General features: G+C 32.7%; 1 protein-coding gene and 1 long non-coding RNA gene across 2 annotated transcripts; both read left to right on the top strand.

Moving 5' to 3' along the window:
- The first annotated feature begins 9,810 nt into the window (after positions 1–9,810).
- LOC132803208 (cytochrome P450 87A3-like) lies at positions 9,811–22,611 on the top strand. The gene is made up of 8 exons (XM_060815535.1): positions 9,811–10,034; positions 10,249–10,398; positions 10,519–10,767; positions 20,021–20,110; positions 20,216–20,294; positions 20,568–20,674; positions 20,832–20,959; positions 21,339–22,611. Exons 1-8 carry the CDS (start codon positions 9,876–9,878, stop codon positions 21,433–21,435), a joined length of 1,059 nt encoding a protein of 352 aa, XP_060671518.1. The 5' UTR covers positions 9,811–9,875; the 3' UTR covers positions 21,436–22,611.
- LOC132803209 (uncharacterized) lies at positions 17,362–19,997 on the top strand. Its single transcript, XR_009638233.1, has 3 exons — positions 17,362–17,413; positions 17,997–18,230; positions 18,978–19,997. It is a non-coding gene; the product is annotated as an uncharacterized LOC132803209 (long non-coding RNA).
- Positions 22,612–23,767: the final 1,156 nt, after the last annotated feature.

Below are 23,767 nucleotides of genomic sequence, written 5' to 3'. Positions count from 1 at the left end.
GATCTTGATTGAGATACATGCTTAAGGTGAGTGACCCACCTTCAAATTAATTTCGGGAATTAAATTGGTGAATATTATGTGTGATTTGAATATTTGAAATTTAAATTCTATATGCCAAATATTTAATTGATTTATTGTGGAATTATTGGTGAATTTATTTTGATTAAAGAAAATATGCATTATATAAATTTATGCAAATGTGAAAATTATTTTATGGTATTGAGGATTGCGAAATTCTTGTGGTTTTAACATTAATTTGGGCATGATTTGATTTTCAAATATTTCAAGGAAAATATTTGTTTATGTTGGTGACTTCAATTTTTATAAAGTATGCCCATGGAATATTATGTGATTTAATTATTATATTTCAAGAATTATTTATGCTATTGGGAAAATGTGAATATTTAAATTGGTGGATTTGGGAGTTGGTGGATTTGAAAATCATGGAATTTATGATGTTGATTATAAAGAAATTGTGGAGAATTTTCGGGTTCAATTGGATGGAATAAACCCGTTATATTTATGGAAAATTTGAGATTTTGATATATAAATTAAATATGTGGATTTTATGATTTTTAGATGCACCATGCACATACTGGTGTTCTGTTTATATTTGATATGATTAGTGTGCACACGGATGTGATTAGCGCGCAGGTGGGTGTGAGTAGCGCGCAGGTGATTTTATGAGGTTGTCCTGTGGTTGCCATCGGATGAGAGTAGGCCACCCCTACATGGATGGGACACCAGTTAGCAGCAACGCAGTGGGACGCCACGCGACCATATGCCGGTTTCTTTCTATAACCTCCTGTCTGGCGGTACCTTGGGACGCTGGGTACTGTTGGCGCCACTGATATATAGTGGGTGCATCAAGTGATTTTCAGAACTGGGATTTTAAAATAAATATTTTGAAACTGTATTGGAATTAAAAATATAATTATTACTGTTTCTGGTATTTATTTGATGTCTTGGTTTTCGGGGAATACGAACAAAGGGTTTTGTGAAAAGGTTTTTAAAAGGGGAACTTTTCCAACCGAGAGAATTGTAGGGTTTTGAGAGAAATTATTATTTCCAATTTATTATTATTTATTTACTTTATTACCGTGGTATTATATTGTATAGTCGATAGAGTCACTCACTGAGATGATTAGCATCTCATATTTTTCAAATTCCGTTCCTCTAGGTACCAGGTTGTCGGTGTTCATCCGGAGCGGACTTGATCTTCATCGCTGTCTTAGTTTGTGAAGTACCTTGATCTTCTTTTATTGCAGTTGTAATACTTCTTTCACTCTTGTTGTATTCTATACTTAGTAGTACTTCATGAAGCTCTGTATACTGTATGGGACACTTATGTATTTGTTATGCACCGGATTACTGTATTTATTTTGGAGTGCTGAAATATGTGGAGTCAACTTGTAGTATCGTGGGAGGAATAAGGGGATGTTTATAGAAGTGTGTTTTCAGTGCAGGAATTTGTGGTAAGTCCATCCCTTAGGGGAGGTTCTGCCGGATTTTCCATAGGAGGGTCCGGTAGGGTTTCCCTGGGATCAGGGCTTGTCTAGGGTTCCGGTGAGAAATTTTGGACGGGTCCTAACACTTTTGCTGTCATCGGCTAAAATCTTGATTGGTTAAGGTAAGAAATTGAGGGGAAAGATTGGTTTCTATACAAGGTTCCATACCATTATGAAGTAGCAACTAAGAAATTTTTTGATGTTTGGTTTTTGATACTGTAGGGGATTGAACATAGAGTAGAATGGGAGTTTTGTGTGTTTGAAAATGGGGTGTTTAAAAAAGGAAAAAAAAGTTATAAAATGTATACGGAAAAAAAAAAAGGTTTTTGGTAATTTTACATGAAAATGGAAGTGTAAGTAAACATTTTTGTCCGGTAAAAAATAAGACCCTTAGTTTTTATTCTTTATTTATCTTCGTTTGTAATAATAAACTTGAAGCCTTTAAATGGTGTACTCACCTCGGTCTAAATATGTCATCGGTGGCAAGAAAACTTGTCGCAATACTTTGTCAAAGTCCACATTGATGTATCTCTCAAACAGTGAGGAATCTTGGCAAATGAATCATGGAAATAAGTTCAGAGGATCCAAAAATAGGGAGACGAGTGTATGGGTTGGCCTAAAACGACCGAAAAACAGCCAAATGGCCGGAATATGCAAAACCTCTGCCGCCGGCTTCAAACGGCAGATCCCGACGCATCGGCCAGTGGTTTGGCTTGAAATTTGGCCGGCAAGGTTATCTCGAGGTGGTTAACAAGGGTGGTTAGCGCATGCATCAAGGTGGTGGCTAGATTTGGACAAAACAGCAATGACTCGATTGAGCGTAAAATGGGTTCGAAATGATCCAGTTCGGATCCTTGGGTCTGGAGAGAAATTTCTCGGGTTTGGGGGACAAAATGAGTATTTTAGAACTTGTTTCCCACTAGGCATGCTTTCCATTATTTATATAGAGCCTTGGGTTATTAACAGGCGAAAATTTGGGACTGCTTTGGATACTGATATAAAACTAATATTTGAAACTTTACAGAACCATAATTTTTTAATTGTAACTTAGAATCTGGCGTGCTGCCAATCTATAAACTTGTATTGACGAACTCTACACAATGGTACATCAGTCAAATCAAAATCCTAATAATAGAAAAAGTCAACCTGGAACCCATATACAGTCCACTTCGTCAAACCTGATCAAACTTGTTCAATAGAAATATTTTATTACGGGTTGTTACAGTTAATTTATTAAATTCAAAATTGACACAAATTGATACAAGTAACTGAAATTTATAAAAAAAAAAAAAAATAACGATAACAAATTCATGTTACAATAATATAAAATAATAATATTTTATTAAAATAGGCCAAATATGTCGTCATGTTTGATATAAATATTAAATAGGTACAGGGTTTAGGTTGAGAAATCTCAACATAATTAATAGCATTAAAAAATGTGTTGACATCAAATATGGACCAAAAATACACAAATTGTCACCCGTAAGTTTCAAGCTTTTCTTATCTCCTCTAACACACTAATGGGATCCATAATCCTACTTAAAAAACAGCAATGAACAATTCATAAAGATCATCACATAAAAAGTAAATAGATAAAATAATAATAATAATAATAATATAAAATAATGATAATAATAATATATAATTTATTAAATATAAATTAATCAAATAACGCCACATATACTCTTAATAGATATATTGATAGATTAGATGTTGCTTGTAATATTATTTTTATTGATGAACCCAATACTAATTTGAGTGTTTTCATTAAGCAAAACATGGGTTTCATTAGGGTGGCAATTGGGTTTAAAACGAAAATTCAATTCAAAAAACAACTTGCTAATTAACCTATTAATTTCAATATAATTACTATAATCATAAATCGATCTCTAAAAAGTTAACCTATTAAAGTCAAAATTGACACAAATTGATACAAGTAAGATAAATTTATAAATAAAAATAAAAAATAACGATAACAAATTCGTAATACAATAATATAAAATAATAATATTTTATTAAAATAGGCCAAATATGTCAACATGTTTGATATAAATATTAAATATGTGTAGACAAAGGTTGAGAAATCTCAACACAATTAATAGCATTAAAAAAATGAGTTGACATCAAATATGGACCAGAAACACAATTGTCACCCTTAAGTTTCAAGCTTTTCTTATCATAGAAAAAATCTACCTAACTTCCAAGAATAGTACTACTCTCTCCTCTAACACACTAATGGGATCCATAATCCTACTTAAAAAACAGCAATGAACAATTCATAAAGATCATCACATCAAAAGTAAATAGATAAAATAATAATAATAATTTTTTGGGATAAATAATGTGCTTTATTAGTTGCATGAAATTGAAAATTATTAATTATCTTCTATTGGACTATCTCCTAAAAGACAGTGTGCATCAAAGCGATTATTTTTATTTTTAGTTTTTGCATAGTTATTATTATTATTATTATGATTATTATTAGTATTATTGGAGAGGAGGATTTCATCACCAAATCTTAAATACAAGATTTGAAAGTTGTCATTATTACTGGTTATTGTCAACTATATTATCTTAAAAGGATTAAGTTTTTTTTGCCTAAAGAGAGAAAGAGAGAACGTTTTCTTATATGACATGTGCAAACCATAATTTCCACAATAGACAACAAACTAAACTTTCTAAGCTAAGTACTCATGCAATAGAGCAGGAAGAGCCGTTATCCTATAGTTTAAAATTAGCTTTGAATCAAAGAACCTAGCATATGGTAGTGTAGTATAGCATAGCCATGGCATACTAAATGTTAGAGAAAATATATAAAAGAAATAATAATACACCTAGTATTAACTTAAATTTTTAGGAGAAGTAATAATTTAATTTGGTATTAGAGCACATCATACAAGATTTCTAGCTTCAAAACTCAACACATCCATTCAAAAATTAAAAAAATACATGTAAAGACCTAAATAAATCTAAAATATGTGGACCGACATATGAGTGGAAATATTAGAGAAAATATATAAAAGAAATAATAATACACTTTGCATTAACTTAAATTTTTAGGAGAAATAATAATTTAATTTGGTATTAGAGCAAGCGATACAAGAGTTTTTGGCTTCAAAACTCAACACCTCCATTCAAAAATTAAAAAATACATATAAAGAGCTAAATAAATCTAAAATATGTGAACCAACATATGAGTGGAAATATCAAAGAAAATATATAAAATAAATAGTAGTCCATTTCCCATTAACTTGAGTTTTTGGAAAAGATGGTAATTCAATGATGAATATAATTTTTCCCTCTTTTTTTTATATATGTCCCACCAACATTGACAATACGAATAATCAATTCATCACCTATCATATGGCTAATTAATTTCCAATGCATAACTTTATAGGGGCCAAGAGTTGGAATTGTCTCTCTTGATAGGATGTATATCTAAAAGTATTATATAGGGCACATTTCATACGCTAAGATATTTGACAAATATCATCTTATTTATTAAATTTATAGATCCAAAGATAAGAATTTTATGTGAATAGAAATTATAATGTTTAATTAATTATTTGGTTGCCAATTAATTGATTTTTTTATTTAAAGTGGGAAATATTATTTTTGTGAAAAAAGACGACCTTAGGATGGAAAAGGTTCTTCATGTTTATAACACATAAAGCGTTGTACTTCTTCACCAATAAGAGCAAACTTTATCTATGCATATGATTTGCTAATTAAAAAATAATAGAAAAAATAATTAGTTTCATTCACATTCATTCATATGCATAAAGAGAGAGTGTAGAAAAGTTGTTCGCTTTTTATGGGGATTTAAAGTGCCAATGTTCTCATAAAAAATTGTTGCTATTTTTAGATTTCTAGAACCATTTGGCATCCGTATGGGCGAAAATTATTGTAAGGCTAAAAAATTAAATTTTTACCTCAAATTATACTGGGTTTTTTTTTTCCCCCTATAATCTCTACTTTATAGTTATAATTATTATTTTTATAATGTTGCTTTATGTGTTTCTAATGTTTATATGATTTTACTGAAATAAGAATTATTATACAGTAAAAACCTTATTTTTCTAGCACTAAAGGTGTACGAAATGATGGAGATAAATAGTCAAAAATTTCAAATGTTTGTCCACCATTGAATGTACCAAATCAAAGCCTAAGATAATTTGTTAAAAGGTCTTTGTCAAATATCTTATTTTTTTTTTGCTTAAACTTTGTCAAATATGTTAGTACATTGAAACACTCCCCCCTTATATATATATATATATATATATATAGTGCTTCCATGTACTGTGATGGTCCACTCAAAATCTGAAGGTTGCAGAGAGCTAGCAAGGCAAAGATGATTATCTGGGAGGTATTACTGTGCCTAGTTGCTTTACTGGCTTTTTGGGTGAGCCATTGTGTTTATAGTTGGAAGAATCCACATTGTCATGGCAAACTACCTCCTGGTTCAATGGGTTTTCCCTTAATCGGGGAAACCATCCAATTCTTCACCCCTAATCATTCACTCTATGATATTCATCCTTTTATTAGAAGTAGAATGGTTAGGTATGTATATGTATATATATATATATATATGTTTGTATATTTATATATGTAGAATCGCTATATTAAAAATTGTTACTTATAATATGGCATATAATGGTGTTTGATTATATATAATTTATGAGATATATTGTATTCTCTCAATTATATACAATTCAGAGGATGTATATCTGAAATATTGTAGGCAACTACGCATCCACATTATAGTATAGTTTATATATATATATATATAATATTCAAGAATTTTTAGTTGCGGACATTCATATTTGATTGAATGCATACGTTATTTTAAACCGCAGTTTTTATCTTTAAATAATAATTTTTGAAGAAACAACCATTTAAAATATTATAATTAATTAAAATTTTTTCAAAAACTATTCTCTAAAACAATGCCTCTGCATTGGAAATGGACTATATAGATATATATATATATATATATATATTTATTTTACATATAAAATTTACATGTTTAGGCAAAAACTGTAACACCCCGTCCCAAATCGCACCGGAATTCGTGCACGTTGACCGTTGACCGAGCGGGTCAAAAGTTGACTTTTTGCTCCAGTTGGAATTTTGAGTTGACCAGGGTACCGTGGCGAAGTGCATGATGCCCCGAATTCGTAGACTAGTAGCACGTCGAAAACGGAGCTATGGTTTGAAAGTTATGGGCAAAACAAGTTGAAGTGCAAACTGTCCAAGGGGTGCCGGAGTTGACTTTTTATATATGGGGAAACGAGCTTTGACTCATGCATGGTTGTGAAGTGCTCGTCGATACGAGTTCACAGACTAGCGACACGCTTAAAACGGACATCCGGTTAAAAAGTTATGGACGTTTGAAGTTTGCCGGATACCGTAATATTTTAATGTTTTTGAGTTGATGAACAGTGAAATGCCACGTGTCAGCTTCTGATTGGTCCATGTGGCATGAACAGTGTCACACAGTGGCATTTATTTGATAAAATTCTCGGGGAAGAGAGAGAAAGAGAGAGAGGAGAGAGAGAAAGTCCGACGACCACCGGAGATTTTCAAATTTTCCGGCCGAATTACTGTACATGCGCCGGCCAACAAGGTTCCCCTCTCCATTTCCGGCAAAACCTCAAAGTTTCACGGCGATCGGCCGGACGCGCCCGGATCGGACGTTCGAAGAGCGGCGGCGAGTTTTTCCCTCCACCGCCGATCGACCCATTTCCGGCCATTTTCCAGCCACACGCGCCAGCTAGCCTTCATCCTCTCCTCAAGTCCGACCGACCCACCAAGTTTCACGGCCATCGGACCACCGACACGCCGGGATCGTAGCGTTTTCCAGCGAGGGGCCGGAAATCTTCAAACCGTGATTTTTCCGCCGTTCGGCCTCCTTTTTCCTCACCGCCGGTCCCGTTGGATTGCTCTCCCCACGATCTTCAATTCTGCAAAAAATCACAGCCAACGGCCTCCGCACGCGCCGCCGCCGGCGACGGTTGCCGGTGACCGCGGCGGCTCGCCGGAAGTTACTGTTCCGGCGAGTACCCAGTTTTCCGGCCGGCTCCAGTCCACTGTGTTCGACCTCCTGAACCCGAATCCGGCATCCGTTTCCGCCAATTCACAACGGTTTGGGAGAATTGCGGAGCCAAAACTCGAAAAGTTTTCCGGCGAGATTCCGACCCCGTCGGGTCCGATCACCGGAAAGTAAGACCGAATCCGTGATCCTCATCACACGAGCTTCGATTCGGTATATAACTCGTAACCTTTAGATATTGTTTGGTGTTCGCTCCCCGGGTACCCATTTGGGAATTATCCGAATAAAATATTAATATTTTTGGTTGGTACACTGTGGTTGTTTAGGTGCGCGTACGGGTGGTGGAGTTGATCCCAAGGAGGACCTTAGTTGATTTATGCGCTCAAGGTGAGTGACCCACCTTCAAAAAATTATTTTGGGCAATTAATTATGTTTATTTGGTATTTAAATTGGTATTTAAATTATGCTTATGTGGTGTGATTTAATTATGGTTTTATTGTGGTTTAATTTATTATGCATGAGCAAAGTGTATTTCGGTATTAATTGTACGTGGTTTTCAGTATTAATTTTTCGGGCATAATTGGGTTAAATATTTTACGGAAATATTTGTTTAAATTTTATAAATTATACCCGCGGTATTTTTATGGTTGCATCTCGTACTTCGAGAAAATTGTGGTTTGTTGGTTATCAATGTTTCGTACCGGTTTATTAAATAAAAATATGTGGGATGGTAAGTGTGAGAATTTAATGTATTTTCCACGGTAATTTTGGAAAACGGTACAGTTGGTTAATAATGTTTATTTTTAGACGTACTCATACAGTATTGGTGTTCTGGTGTATGGTGTATGGACACGTGGTAGTGCGCGGTTATTATGTGGTTTAGCCCGCGGTTATTACTTCACCCGTGAGTTGGCATTGGACCGTGGGCAGGCAAGTTTGTTGTTGTGCACAGCCGCCCCCCTCCTTGGCCGGGTTGATGGTTTTAGCAGCGGTACTGTCGGGACGCCGAAGTACCGTTGTAGGTTTCTCTCTTTAACCCTCCGCCAGTCGGTGCTCGGGACGCTGGGTATCGGAGGGCATCACCGGTATATGGTGTGGTGCGTCGGTGTAAATTGCAAATAATGTTTTAAACCCCAAAGGTGTTCAAAATTATTTACTATAATTTATTACATTTTAATTATATATTGGGGTATGTATTTATTTAATTATTGTTTATCAAATGGTTTAATCCCTTGGTTTTCGGGAAGTACGTACATCGGGTTTTGTGAAAAGGTTTTAAAAAGGGAACATTTCAAACGGAGCGATTGGTAAGAGTTTTGAGGGAAATTATTATTTTCCAACAATTATTATTATTTATTTATTAATTGTTGGTATTTGTTCTATTCCTTAATTGCTATTAATATTATTTTATTATCACTAAAGGTGTTCAGTAGTTAGGGTCACTTATTGAGATGATTAGCATCTCACGTTTTTAAGTTCCGTTCCCTTAGGTGCAAGTGGTGGTAGACGTTCTTCCGGAGCAAACCAAGTTTTCCGCTGCTGTTGTGTTTCGAGAAGTACTTCTGTACTCTTTCATTTCAGTGTATTATTTCTTTCAACCTTGTTGTATTTCTGTTGGTTAGCACTTCTTAAAGCTCTGTATACTATTGGGATACTTATGTTTTATTTATGCACTGGACTGTTGTTGTTTTTGAGAAGTGCTGAAATTTGTGGAACAATTTGTAGTTTGCGGGAGGAATAAGGGGATGAGTATAGAAGTGTGTTTTCAGTGCAGGTAATTTTTGGTTAGTCCTACCCTTAAGGGAGGTGCTGCCGGATCTTCCGTTGGAAGGTTCGGCGGTATTTCCCTGGGATCAGGGCTTGTCTAGGGCTCCGGGGAGGAATTCTGGACGGGTCCTGACAAAACTCTCTTGGCCGGCGTCCTCGTCCTCTTGGATATATAAGAGAGAATATCTGGATGTTCCTTTCTTTTTTTTCTTTTTTTTTTTTTTTTTTGTATTTTGAATCTTTGTATGTTTAGATATAGCTAAAATTATGCATATATCTATGAGTTAAAGATCTCATCAAACGGACTACTAATTTTTTTGAATCTTAGAAACTCTTTATATATATTTTTTTAGACAATTTTTATGTTTGTTTTCAGATATGGATCGTTGTTTCGAACGAGTTTGGTTGGGAGGAAAGTGGTAGTCTCAGTGGATCCCGAAATCAATCACCAGATCTTCCAACAAGAAGGAAAGTCTTTTGTAATTTGTTACACGGAGAGTTTTAGTGAAATTATTGGACGAAAAAGCCTGCTTGTTTACCATGAAATGGCTCATAAGTACCTAAAAAACCTCATTCTACACCTTGTTGGTCCTGCAAACTTGAAGGCAAAATTGATTCATGAAATGGATGAATCAACACGTACACGTTTACATTCATGGGCTTCTCATGGCAATATTGTAGATATCAAAGAAGCTACCTCAAATGTAAAATTACTCAACTCTCTTGAATTTGAAACAACCAAAATATTTCATATTTTTCTCTTAAAAATGACCAAACATGGCATTATGGTTTATAAGAAGTTACTAATATATATATATATATATAATATTGTTAATGATGCTTTTTTTGCAATTTGTTTATTGACAATGAAAAGTGTTATATATATATATATATATATAATTGGTCTTAATTTGGCAGATGGTTTTTGAATATTTTGCTAAGAAGCTCATTAGCTATGATGAATGCAAGACCTCCAAGAAACTGAAGGATAATTATAACGCATTTATGTCTGGCCTTATCTCGTTTCCTATAAACATCCCAGGAACTGCTTACCATGCATGCTTAGAGGTACGTAATTATAATTTTATATTTAATTAATGGCAGCATAAATTTTAAATTTTTTTTCATATGTTATTAAAACTTACATATGTTTAATGAATTAATAGAAGTACGTAAAAATTTTGACAGGGTCGAAAAAATGCACTGAAAGTGATTAAGGATACCATGGAAGGGAGGAAAAATTGCAATATTAACCATGGAGATTTCTTGGATTATTTAGTGGAGGAAGTGAGGAAAGAAGATACAATTTTGAGTGAAGAAATTGCAGTGAACATGATATTTCTACTTCTTTTTGCTGCTTATGAGACGACTTCTACAGCCATTACTTTAGCCATCAAGTTTATTTCTGATCATCCTCAAGTTCTAATACAATTAACGGTTTGTACTCTTATATAATTTTTATAAAGGGCAAACGTCAATTAAATCCTTTCAATTTTGCTATAACGACATTTAAACTCCATATTTTTAGGAAATTATTATTAACTTTCTTTTAATTTTCTATATTTATCAAAAAAATTATTTGTCAGTTCTTTTATTTATTGTAGGCCAAAAAAAAAATGATGATTGAATAATATTTTTAAAATATAATTATAACATTTAATTGTTAAAAATTAACTAGTAAAAAACAATAAATAAGTTTAAGCAATGATTTGTAAAAAACGTGAGGTTTACTTGTAATTAGAACAGTCGAAATTTTCCCTTTTTTATAAATTCATTTAATAGTAATACTTATATAATTATATACAGTTTAGATATGAAAATTAAAGACTGCTATGAGAACTTATGAAGATGAATTTCAATCAAACTTATGGAAATGTAGATATATAGAAGAAAAAAAATTATACGTTTAATCAACCACTAATAAAAATTATTAGTGGATCACAAAGAAATTTTATGGGTTGTTTTTTTTTTTTCATTTAAATTATATATTAAGAAATTAAAACATATTTAAATGATATGTTATTATTTCGGCGACGTGGATGCAGTCGCAGAGTCTGTTATCTTTCTTCATTAGTAATTGTTCATGGAGTTGTTACCTTTCTTCATTAGTACTTGTTCATGAAGTTGTTACCTTATCGAAAACCGTTTATGTGTGCACATTATAAAATCTACAAGGGCAAAAATGTCAAAAATTGTAGAAAACCAATCAGGAATTTGACACAAAATGAGGGAATTTGTATGTTTTCATGGTAGGCAGCAGATTCAAACAATTAATTAATTATATTTATTACTTGTTTTAATTTTTTTTCTTGTTTATATATTGTATGTTTCACCATGAAAAGAAAAAATATATATATAATGAAATAAAACGAAAAGGGCAAAAAACAAAAAAAAAAAGAGTGAAAAGACTAAGTTACTAATTGATTTTGCAGAGAGAGCACGAGGGAATTCTTAAAAGCCGTGAGAACAAGAACTCAGAGATTACATGGCAGGAATACAAATCCATGACTTTTACTCATATGGTGAGTTAGGTTTGCTTTAAAAACTTTAGGGTTTTTGTAAATATTTGAAATTTTAATTTCTTATTTTTTTTTTTTGACTAATTAATTTGTTCCTTTTACTTATTTCAATCGTGCAGGTAAGCAATGAAACACTCAGGCTTGCAAATATCGTGCCCGGAATTTTCAGAAAAGCTGTGAAAGATGTTGAGATGAATGTGTAACACCCCGTCCCAAATCGCACCGGAATCTGTGCACGTTGACCGAGGTTGACCGTTGACCGAAGGGGGTCAAAAGTTGACTTTTTGATTCGGTGAGAATTTTGAGTTGACTAGGGTACCGTGGCGAAGTGCACGATGCCACGAGTTCGTAGACTGGTAGCACGTCGAAAACGGAGCTACGGTTTGAAAGTTATGGACGAAACAAGTTGCGGTCCAAACTGTCCAAGGGGTGCCGGAGTTGACTTTTTGTTTATGGGGAATTGAGCTTTGACTCATGCATGGTTGTGAAGTGCTCGTCGATATGAGTTCACAGACTAGCGGCACGCTCAAAACGGACATCCGGTTAAAAAGTTATGGACGTTTGAAGTTTACCGGATACCGTAATATTTTAATGTTTTTGGGTCGATGAACAGTGAAATGCCACGTGTCAGCTTCTGATTGGTCCACGTGGCATGAACAGTGTCACACAGGGTTTTTATTTGTTAAAACTCTCGGGGAAGAGAGAGAAAGAGAGAGAAGAGAGAGAAAGAGAGAGAGGAGAGAGAAAGAGAGAGGGAGGACCCGCCGGCCGCCGGTCATTTTCACGTTTTTCGGCCTAGTTACTGTACACGCGCCGGCCATCCAGATTGCCCACCTCATTTCCGGCAAAACCTGCAAATTTCACGGCGAACGGCCGCCGGACGCGCCCGGATCGGACGTCCGAAGTTTGGCGGCGATTTTTCCCCCTCCACCGCCGGCCACCGCGAATCGGCACTATTCCGGCCGATATACAGTACACGCGCCGTACACCCATCATCCTCTCCTCAAGTCCGGCCTACCCACCAAAAATCACGGCCATCGGACCACCGACGCGCCGGGATCGGAGCGTTTTCCGGCGAGGGGTCGGAAATCTTCAAACGGTGATTTCTCCGCCGTCCGACCTCCGTTTTGCTCACCGTCGGTCCCTTTTGGATTGCTCTCCTCAAGATCTACAAGACTGCAAAATTTCATAGCCAACGGCCACCGCACGCGCCGCCGCCGGCGACGGTTTGGGAGAATTGCGGCGAGTACCCGAAATTCCGGCCAGCTCCAGTCCGCTGTGTTCGACCTCCTGAACCTGAATCCGGCATCCGTTTCCGCCAATTCGCGACGGTTTGGGAGAATTGCGAAGCCGAAACCCGAAAAGCTTCCCGACGAAATTCAAACCCCGTCGGGTACGATCATCGAAAATTAGGACCGGATCTGTGATTAGCATCACTCGAGCTTCGATTCGGTATATAACTCGTAAATTCTAGATATCGTTTGTGTTTTGACCCCCCGGGTACCGGGTATTATTTACCCGATTAAAATATTAATTTATTTGACTGTCTGTGAATTTTGTTCTAGGAGCACCGGTGAGTCGTAGAATTGATCCCGTAGTGGATCGTGGGTTAATTGCGTGCTCCAGGTGAGTGACCCACCTTCAATTTAATTTTGGGAAATTTAATTGGTGAATATATTATGTGTGATTTAAATATTTGGAATTTAATTTCTATGTGCCAAATATTTATTCAATTTATTGTGGAATTATTTATGAATTTATTGGATTTAAGAACATGTGCATTTTACAAATTTATGCCATGTGAAATTATGCTATGGTTTTGAGGATTTTGAAATTGGTGTGATTTTAATGGTAAATTGGGCACGATTTGATTTTCAAATATTTCAAGGAAAATATTTGGTTATGTTGGTGATTTCAATTTTTATAAAATATGCCCATGGAATATTATGAGATTTGATTATGATATTTCGAGAAATTATTTATGCTTGGAAAAAAATATGGATATTTGAATTGATGGATTTGGAAGTTGGTGGATTTGAAAATCGTGGAATTTATGGTATGAATTATAAAGAAATTGTGGAGAATTTTCCGGTTCAAGCGGATGGATTATGCCCGCTATGCTTATGAAAAATGTGAAATTTGTTTTATGATTTAAATTTATGGATTTTATGATTTTTAGATGCACCGTGCACGTACTGGTGTTCTGATTATGTGATATGGTATATGTGATATGGATATTGTGCACACGGATATGATTAGCGCACAGGTGGGTGTGAGTAGCGCGCAGGTGATATTATGAGGGTGTCCTGTGGATGCCATCGGAGAGGGTGGCCACCCCCCTTTGGCCGGGACACCAGGTTAGCAGCGGCGCAGTGGGACGCCACGCGACCGTATGCCGGTTTCTCTCTATAACCTCCTGTCTGGCAGTACCTCGGGACGCTGGGTACTCTGGCGCCACTGGTATATAGTGGGTGCATCAAATGATTTTCAGAACTGTGTTTTAAAAATAAAATGTTTGGAAACTGTATTGGAATTAAAAATATAATTATTACTGTTCGGATATTTATTTGATGTCTTGGTTTTCGGGGAATATGAATAAAGGGTTTTGTGAAAATGTTTTAAAAGGGAAACCTTTCCAACTGAGAGAATTGTAAGGGTTTTGAGAGAAATTATTATTTCCAAATAATTATTATTTATACTTATTACTGTGATATTATATGGTATAGTAGTAGGGTCGCTCACTGAGATGATTAGCATCTCACACTCTTAAATTCCGTTCCTCTAGGTTCCAGGTTGTCGGTGTTCATTCGGAGCGGACTTGATCTTCATCGCTGTTTTACTTCGTGAAGTACCCTGTTCTTCTTTATTGCAGTTGTATTATTTCTTTCATTCTTGTTGTATTTATTATGCACTGGATTACTGTATTTATTTTGAAGTGCTGAAATTTGTGGAACCAACCAATTTGTAGTATTGTGGGAGGAATAAGGGGATATTTTTGAAGTGTGTTTTCAGTGCAGGTAAATTTATGGTAAGTAAATCCCTTAGGGGAGGTGCTGCCGGATTTTCCGTTGGAAGGTTCGGTGGTATTTCCCTGGGATCAGGGCTTGTCTAGGGTTCCGGGGAGAAATTCTGGACGGGTCCTGACAAATGGCAAGTTCAAAATTGTAGAGATAAAGCATGAAAAACTTTTTATATAATATGCACATTTTTTTATAGAAAAAATTTCATAATTGTTGAAAACCTAAAGATTTTAGATAGCAAAATTAAAATCAGTTGTTGTCCTTAAGATGAGTTGCTTGCTTTGACATTTAATTATTATTTAATTTTTTGAAGCTCCAAATTATATGATCGAATTAAATTCCATAATGGTAAGGTTCATTAAAAAATAACTTGCGGATTTTGCAGGATTTACAATTCCAGCAGGTTGGCTGGTTATGGTAGTTCCTGCAATTACTCATTTGGATCCTGATAAATATGATGATCCTCTTTTGTTTAATCCATGGCGATGGGAGGTAATTAATTTAATTTCCTTGTCAATTACATCTTTTTCTTATATAATTTATATTAGAGATAAACTTAATATTTAATTTCAAAACTTTGTTTATTTTGAAAATATATATATATATATATATATATATATATATAGGGAAAGGAATTGCATGCAGGATCAAAGACTTTCATGGCCTTTGGTGGGGGTGTGAGACTTTGTGTGGGGGCTGACTTTGCAAAGCTCAAAATGGCCATCTTTCTTCACTACTTGGTTTTAAATTACAGGTCTCAATAAATTATTATCTTTCAGCATATGCTTGTAGTTATATTTTAAATCTTTTCATGAAAATATCAATTAATTTTCCAAAACATATCTAATTTTGTTAAAAAAAAATTATTTTTAACAATTTATTTCATAAAATAACAGTTCGTATATACGTCCCATCAACATTGACAATACGAACAATCAGTTCATCACCTGTCATATGGTTAATTGATTTCCAATGCATAACTTTGTAGAGGCCATTGATTACTCGGTGAGCAATGTTAGGAACAAAAGCTACAGTTGGAATTACCTCTCTTGATAGGATGTATATCCAAAAGTATTATTTAGTGGCACATTGATATATTATTTAGTGGCACATTCCATATTATATGATATTTGATAAAGATGTTTGATAAATATCGTCTTGTCCATTGAATTTATAAATCCAAATATAATAATTTTATGTGAATAGAAATTATTATGTTTAATTAATTATTTGGTTGCCAATTAATTGAGTTATTTATTTAAGGTGGAAAATATTGTTTTTATGAAAGAAGATAATTTTAGGACGGCAAAGGTTCTTCATGTTTGGAAAATGAAGCTTTGTACTTCTTCACCAATAGCTGCAAACTCTATTTATATGACTGATTTTCTATAATTAAAAGATAAATAGGAAAAAATAATTAGTTTCATTCACATTCATTCATATGCATAAAAAGAGGTGTACAAAATTTGTTCCTTTTTTCTTTTACGGAAATTTAAAGTGTCACTATTCTAAAAAAAAATGGCTTGTGAGACATTTATTATTTTTAGATTTATAAAACCGTTTAGCATATGTGCGGGTAAAAATTATCTTAAGGCTAAATAATTAAATTTTTATCTCAACTTATTCTAGTTTTTTCTATAATCTCTACTTTATATTTATGATTATTATTTTTATAATGTTGCTTTATCTGTTTTAATGTTTATATGATTTTACTGAAATAAGAATTATTATACAATAGAAACCTTATTTTTCTAACACTAAAGGTGTACGAATTATGGAAATAAATATTCAAAAATTTCAAATGTTTGTCCACCATTGAATGTATCCAATCGAAGGCTAAGATAATTTGTTAAAAAGTCTTTGCTAAATATCTTAGTAGATTGAAATACTCCCCTTATATATATATGGTGCTTCCATGTATCCTGATGGTCTACTCAAAATCTGAAGGTTGTGGAGAGCTAGCAAGGCAAAGATGATTATCTAGGAGGTATTACTGTGCCTTGTGGCTTTACTGGTTGTTTGGGTGAGTCGTTGTGTTTATAGTAAGAAGAATGCATTCATACTTGGATTCTGATTGGAATTCTTTCTAATTCCCTAAAGGGTATTCTGTACCATTTCAGTCCCCAACAATAATTGTAAACCTTTCAAAGTGTCATGGCAAATTACCTCCTGGTTCAATGGGTTTTCCCTTTATTGGGGAAACCATCCAATTCTTCACCCCTAATCATTCACTCTATGATATTCCTTGTAGGGGCCATTGAGCACTCGGTGAGCAATATTAGGAACGAAAGCTACAGTTGGAATTGCCTAAAGTATTATTTAGTGGCATGACAAAGATATTTGACAAATATCATTTTGTCCATTGAATTTATGGATCCAAATACAAGAATTTTATGTGAATAAAATTATTATGTTTAATTAATTATTTGGTTGCCAATTAATTGAGTTATTTATTTAAAGCGGAAAATATTGTTTTTATGAAAGAAGACAACTTTAGGACGGCAAAGGTTTGAAACATGAAGCTTTGTACTTCTTCACCAATAGGTGCAAACTTTATCTATGTGTATGTCTGATTTTCTCTAATTAAAAGATAAATAGAAAAAATAATTAGTTTCGTTCACATTTATTTGTTTACGTAAAGAGAGGTGTACAAAATTTGTTCACTTTTTATGGAGATTTGAAATGTTACTATTTTCAAAAGAAAATCGTTGTAGCTTGTGAAACATTCATTATTTTTAGATTTCTAAAACTTTTTAGCATATGTGCAGGACAAAAATTATCTTAAAGCCAAAAAATTAAATTCTTATCTTAACTTATATTAATTTTTTCTATAATCTCTACTTTATATTTATAATTATTATTTTTATAATGCGGCTTTATGTGTTTTAATGTTTATATGATTTGACTGAAATAAGAATTATTATGCAGTAGAAACCTTATTTTTCTAATACTATAGGTGTATGAATTAATGTTCCCCAAAAAAAAAAAAAAAAAGGTGTACGCCATTCAATTGGATAAGATAATTTGTTAAAAAGTCTTTGTTAAATATCTTAGTAGATTGAAACACTCCCCTTACATATATATATAGTGCTTCCATGTATTCTGATGGTCTACTCAAAATCTGAAGGTTGCAGAGAGCTAGCAAGGCAAAGATGATTACCCGGGAGGTATTACTGTGCCTAGTGGCTTTACTGGTTGTTTGGGTGAGTCATTGTGTTTATAGGTGGAAGAATCCAAAGTGTCATGGCAAATTACCTCCTGGTTCAATGGGTTTTCCCTTTATTGGGGAAACCATCCAATTCTTCATCCCTAATAATTCACTCTATGATATTCCTCCTTTTATCAGAAGTAGAATGGCTAGGTATGTATATATATGTGTGTGTGTGTGTGTGTGTGTGTGTGTGTGTGTGTGTGTGTGTGTGTTTATATATTTATATATATAGAGTTGCCATAATAAGTGTTGTTACTTATAAGATGGTAGATAATCTATTCAATTAGATGTAATTTATGGGATATATTATTTTAATTAAATGCAATTCACAGGATATATATCTGGAATGTTGTGGGCAACTATGCATCAACATTATAGTACAGTTTATATATATATATATATATATATATTATCTTTGAGAATTTTCTAATATGGATGTTTATATTTTATTAAAATGAAAACATCATTTTAGAGACAGTTTTCATCACTTTAAATGATAGTTTTTAAAAAAATCATCATTTAAAATATTCTAGTTATAATAATTTTTTAAAAAATCATTGTTCAAAATCATATTTATATTTTATTAAACTATGGACATCTTCAATGGAAATGGATTATATATATATATATATTTATTATATTATTATACATATTAAATTTACATGTTTAGGCAAAAACTCTCTTGTCCGGTGTCCTCGTCCTCCTGAATATATAAAGAGAATCTCTGTATTTTGTTTTATTTTTAATTTTTTAATTTTGAATCTCTGTATGTTTAGATATAGCTAAAATTATGCTTATATCTATGAGTTAAGATCTGATCAAAGGGACTACTGATTTTTTTGAATCTTAGAAACTCTTTATTTATTTTTTTTAGGCAATATTTTTGTTTGTTTTCAGGTATGGATCGTTGTTTCGGACAAGTTTGGTTGGGAGGAAAGTGGTAGTCTCAGTGGATCCCGAAATCAATTACCAGATCTTCCAACAAGAAGGAAAGTCAATTATAAATCCTTTCAATTTTGCTATAACGACATTTAAACTCCATATTTTTAGGAAATTATTATTAACTTTCTTTTAATTTTCTATATTTATCAAAAAAATTATTTGTCAGTTCTTTTATTTATTGTAGGCCAAAAAAAAAATGATGATTGAATAATATTTTTAAAATATAATTATAACATTTAATTGTTAAAAATTAACTAGTAAAAAACAATAAATAAGTTTAAGCAATGATTTGTAAAAAACGTGAGGTTTACTTGTAATTAGAACAGTCGAAATTTTCCCTTTTTTATAAATTCATTTAATAGTAATACTTATATAATTATATACAGTTTAGATATGAAAATTAAAGACTGCTATGAGAACTTATGAAGATGAATTTCAATCAAACTTATGGAAATGTAGATATATAGAAGAAAAAAAATTATACGTTTAATCAACCACTAATAAAAATTATTAGTGGATCACAAAGAAATTTTATGGGTTGTTTTTTTTTTCATTTAAATTATATATTAAGAAATTAAAACATATTTAAATGATATGTTATTATTTCGGCGACGTGGATGCAGTCACAGTCTGTTATCTTTCTTCATTAGTAATTGTTCATGGAGTTGTTACCTTCTTCATTAGTACTTGTTCATGGAGTTGTCACCTTATCGAAAACCGTTTATGTGTGCAAATTATAAAATCTACAAGGGCAAAAATGTCAAAAATTGTAGAAAACCAATCAGGAATTTGACACAAAATGAGGGAATTTGTATGTTTTCATGGTAGGCAGCAGATTCAAACAATTAATTAATTATATTTATTACTTGTTTTAGTTTTTTTTCTTGTTTATATATTGTATGTTTCACCATGAAAAGAAAAAATATATATATTAGAAGAATAAAACAAAAAGAAAAAAAAAAAAAGTGAAAAGACTAAGTTACTAATTCATTTTGCAGAGAGAGCACGAGGCAATTCTTAAAAGCCGTGAGAGCAAGAACTCAGAGATTACATGGCAGGAATACAAATCCATGACTTTTACTCATATGGTGAGTTAGGTTTGCTTTAAAAACTTTAGGGTTTTTGTAAATATTAGAAAATTTAATTTTTTTTTTCTAATTAACTCGTTCCTTTTACTTATTTCAATTATGCAGGTAATCAATGAAACACTCAGGCTCGCAAATATCGTGCCCGGAATGTTCAGAAAAGCTGTGAAAGATGTTCAGATGAATGGCAAGTTCAAAATTATAGAGATAAAGCAGAAAACTTTTTTTTTTTTAATGTAATATGCACATTTTTTTTATAGAAAAAATTTGTTAATAGTTCAAACATATAGATTTTAGATAGCAAAATTAGAATTTGTTATTGTCCTTAAAATAGACTTTTACTAATAAGATGAGTTGCCTTGACATTTAATTATTATTTAATTTTTTCGAGCTCCAAATTATATGATCGAATTAAATTTCATAAGAAGGATGGTAAAAAAATAACGTGTGGATTTTGCAGGATTTACAATTCCAGCAGGTTGGCTGGTTATGGTAGTTCCTGCAATTACTCATTTGGATCCTGATAAATATGATGATCCTCTTTTGTTTAATCCATGGCGATGGGAGGTAATTAATTTAATTACCATGTCAATTAAATCTTTCTCTTATATAATTTATTTTAGAGATAAAATTAATATTTAATTTCAAAACTTTGTTTATTTTGAAAAAAAAATATATATATATATATATATATATATATATATATATATATATATATATATAGGGAAAGGAATTGCATGCAGGATCAAAGACTTTCATGGCCTTTGGTGGGGGTGTGAGACTTTGTGTGGGGGCTGACTTTGCAAAGCTCAAAATGGCCATCTTTCTTCACTACTTGGTTTTAAATTACAGGTCTCAATAAATTATTATTTTTTAGCATGTGCTTGTAGTTATATTTTAAATCTTTTCATGAAAATATCAATTAATTTTCCAAAACATATATAATTTTGTTAATTTTTTTTAATAATTTATTTCACAAAATAACATTTATTTCATTGATTCCAAAGTCTACCACAATCTAAATAAATAAATCAAATAAAGTTGACATTAATTGTGCAGAAAGATAAACCAATCATATATATATATATATATATATCAAAACGCCATTAAGATTTTCAAAATTATAATTAATCTTCATTTCTAATTTTTCATTTTAATATTGTTTGAAGCAATTCTTAAAATTATTATCCTAGTTTCTAATTTTTGTTCACATGTTTCAAAACTTTGTTAGGTGGACAGTGATCAAAGGAGGGGACACCATTCGAATGCCTGGTTTGATATTTCCTAACGGATTACACATCAAGATTTCAGAGAAGCAGAATGGATGAAAAATATAAAAGATTATTTATTTATAGACCCTAAGGGGTTAGATTTATTAGCAAAACCAATAGTATATAGTGCTACCTTGAAGATATAATGGAACAGAAATATATCTACCTTGAAGGTCTACTGAGCCCTAAGAGGTTAGATTGTGATGATCAGTATGGGCGGGTACGGGACACTAACAGGCTACGTGATATCCAATCCCACATCACTTAGGTGTAGATCAAGAGATGATTTAAATGTAATAATAGACACTTTCATAATGCTGAAACCTTTTCAAAATAATTAAAGATGATTTAAATATAATAATAATCACTCTCATAATGGGATAATTTAAATATAATAATAGTTATTCTCATAACGCCGAGGCCTTTTTAGAGAGATTGACTTCAAGGTTTAAGGAAGCTCCAAAGTTAAGCATGCTCAGACGAGAGCAATCCTAATATGGGTGATTTCTTCGGAAGCTTTGAACAAAATATCTCATACCGAGAGCGGTGGTCAAATTAGGAACAATATGGGGTTGAGAGTGACAAATCCACAATGGAGGCAGGATGTTATAGCAATAACCATTTCTTCTTTTGCAACTTTTGTTGGTCCACCTAGTAGACCTTCTTCAACTTCACTACCAGCCCAAAGCCATGTGGTATACTTTATTTCAATAATCATAACACCTCAAATTTCTGCTCCACTTGTGGTCGTGTCAGATAAATTTGCTGGACACTGTCAGTCTACTTCACTACTGACTTTACTTGATCCAACTTAGTATCTCAATAGTGGTGCTACAAATCATGTAACAGCTGATGCAAATGCCCTTTTAGAGCAAATTGAATATATAGGCAACAACAAGTTAATAGTTAGAAGTGATTAGTTATTTTTCATATTGGAAACTTTTATCTTCCAACTAGTACTATTCCCATGAAGCTTTTGAATATTCTATTTGTTCCTTCTATTGCAAACAACATGCCTAGTGTTTCTAAATTGACTAAAGACAATCATTTGATAATTGAGTTTACTGTTGATTCTTGTGTTGTTAAGGATCATCAAAGGACTATACTGCTCCAACGAGTGCTTGATGAGGGCTTATACAAACTTATTCTTCCTAGAAAAGGTCATTATTCGAGCTTGTTTTCTTCATCATCTCTACCTTCTTGTGACCAAGGCTATCCTCTCTATTCCTCATCAATTTCTTCTTCACCAACTTCAACTATTAGTTTCATTTCCTCTGGAAATGATACCAAGACATTCACTAATGTAGCTACTAATTGTCGTACAAAATCTTCTTTTACTTTGAATTCCAATAAAATTTTGTTCTATAATTCTCGTTCTTCTAAGTCTACTGCTAGTTCAAAATTTTCTTTTTCTATGTCTAATTTTAGTTCAAAATTTCATTGTAATCAACTCTCTGATTCACATTGTAATACTTTTTCTTCTTCAAAGTCTAATGATAATGATAAATCTCCTAAAAAATGTAATTCTGTTAACATCAATGCAAATACTATTAATTCAATTTTACCTACTATTTCCTCATCTATTAGTTCAAATTATTTAGGTCTCGTTTTCAACAACTAACGTATATGCTAATACTAATATTTTACATCGACTATATGGACATCCATCTTTCCAAAATTTTAACACGTTGTGCGCATCCTTATGCCTTTACCACTCATAATTTATCTTTTTATGATGCTTGTCAATTTGGTAAATAGCATTTTATTTCCTTTCCCTCTTCTAATTTTAGAGCCTCGACACCTTTTAAGTTGATACGTACAGATTTATAGGGCTCAGCTCCTGTTAAGTCTGTTGATGGTTTTCGTTATTACATTTAATTTTTAGATGATCATACTCATTATATATGACTTTATCCTCCCAAACTCAAATTGAAAGCTTTACTTATGTTCATTCAATTTCAAACATGGTTGAACGACACTTTAACAAAAAAATCAAGATTGTTTGAGGTGATTAGGATAGTAAGTATTGTTCCTTCATGCTTTATCTTACCAAAACTGGATTTCAATTTCATTACCATTTGCATTCTCAAAATGGTCATGGTGAGCACAAACATAAACATATTTTTGAAGTACGTTTTAGTTTGCTTGCTCATGCTCATATGCCTTTGATATATTTAGTAAGATTCTTTTTGTTGTACTACTTTTATTATCAATAATTTACCCATGAAAGCTTTACAAAATCAAATTCCATAGCAACTGCTATTTCAAAAGTCTCCTGATTACAACTTTTTTTATGTCTTTGGCTGCTATATGTTATCCTTTACTTCAACCTTACATATTAAGTTGGGCTTATATTTTGTCAGAGAATAAGTCATTAAAAAGACTTCAA

The sequence above is a fragment of the Ziziphus jujuba genome, chromosome 3 (genome assembly GCF_031755915.1).
Source record: "Ziziphus jujuba cultivar Dongzao chromosome 3, ASM3175591v1".
NCBI classification, from domain to species: domain Eukaryota; kingdom Viridiplantae; phylum Streptophyta; class Magnoliopsida; order Rosales; family Rhamnaceae; genus Ziziphus; species Ziziphus jujuba.
The sequence above is the reverse complement of the archived record's forward strand: the minus strand, read 5'-3'. Positions and strand labels throughout refer to the sequence as shown.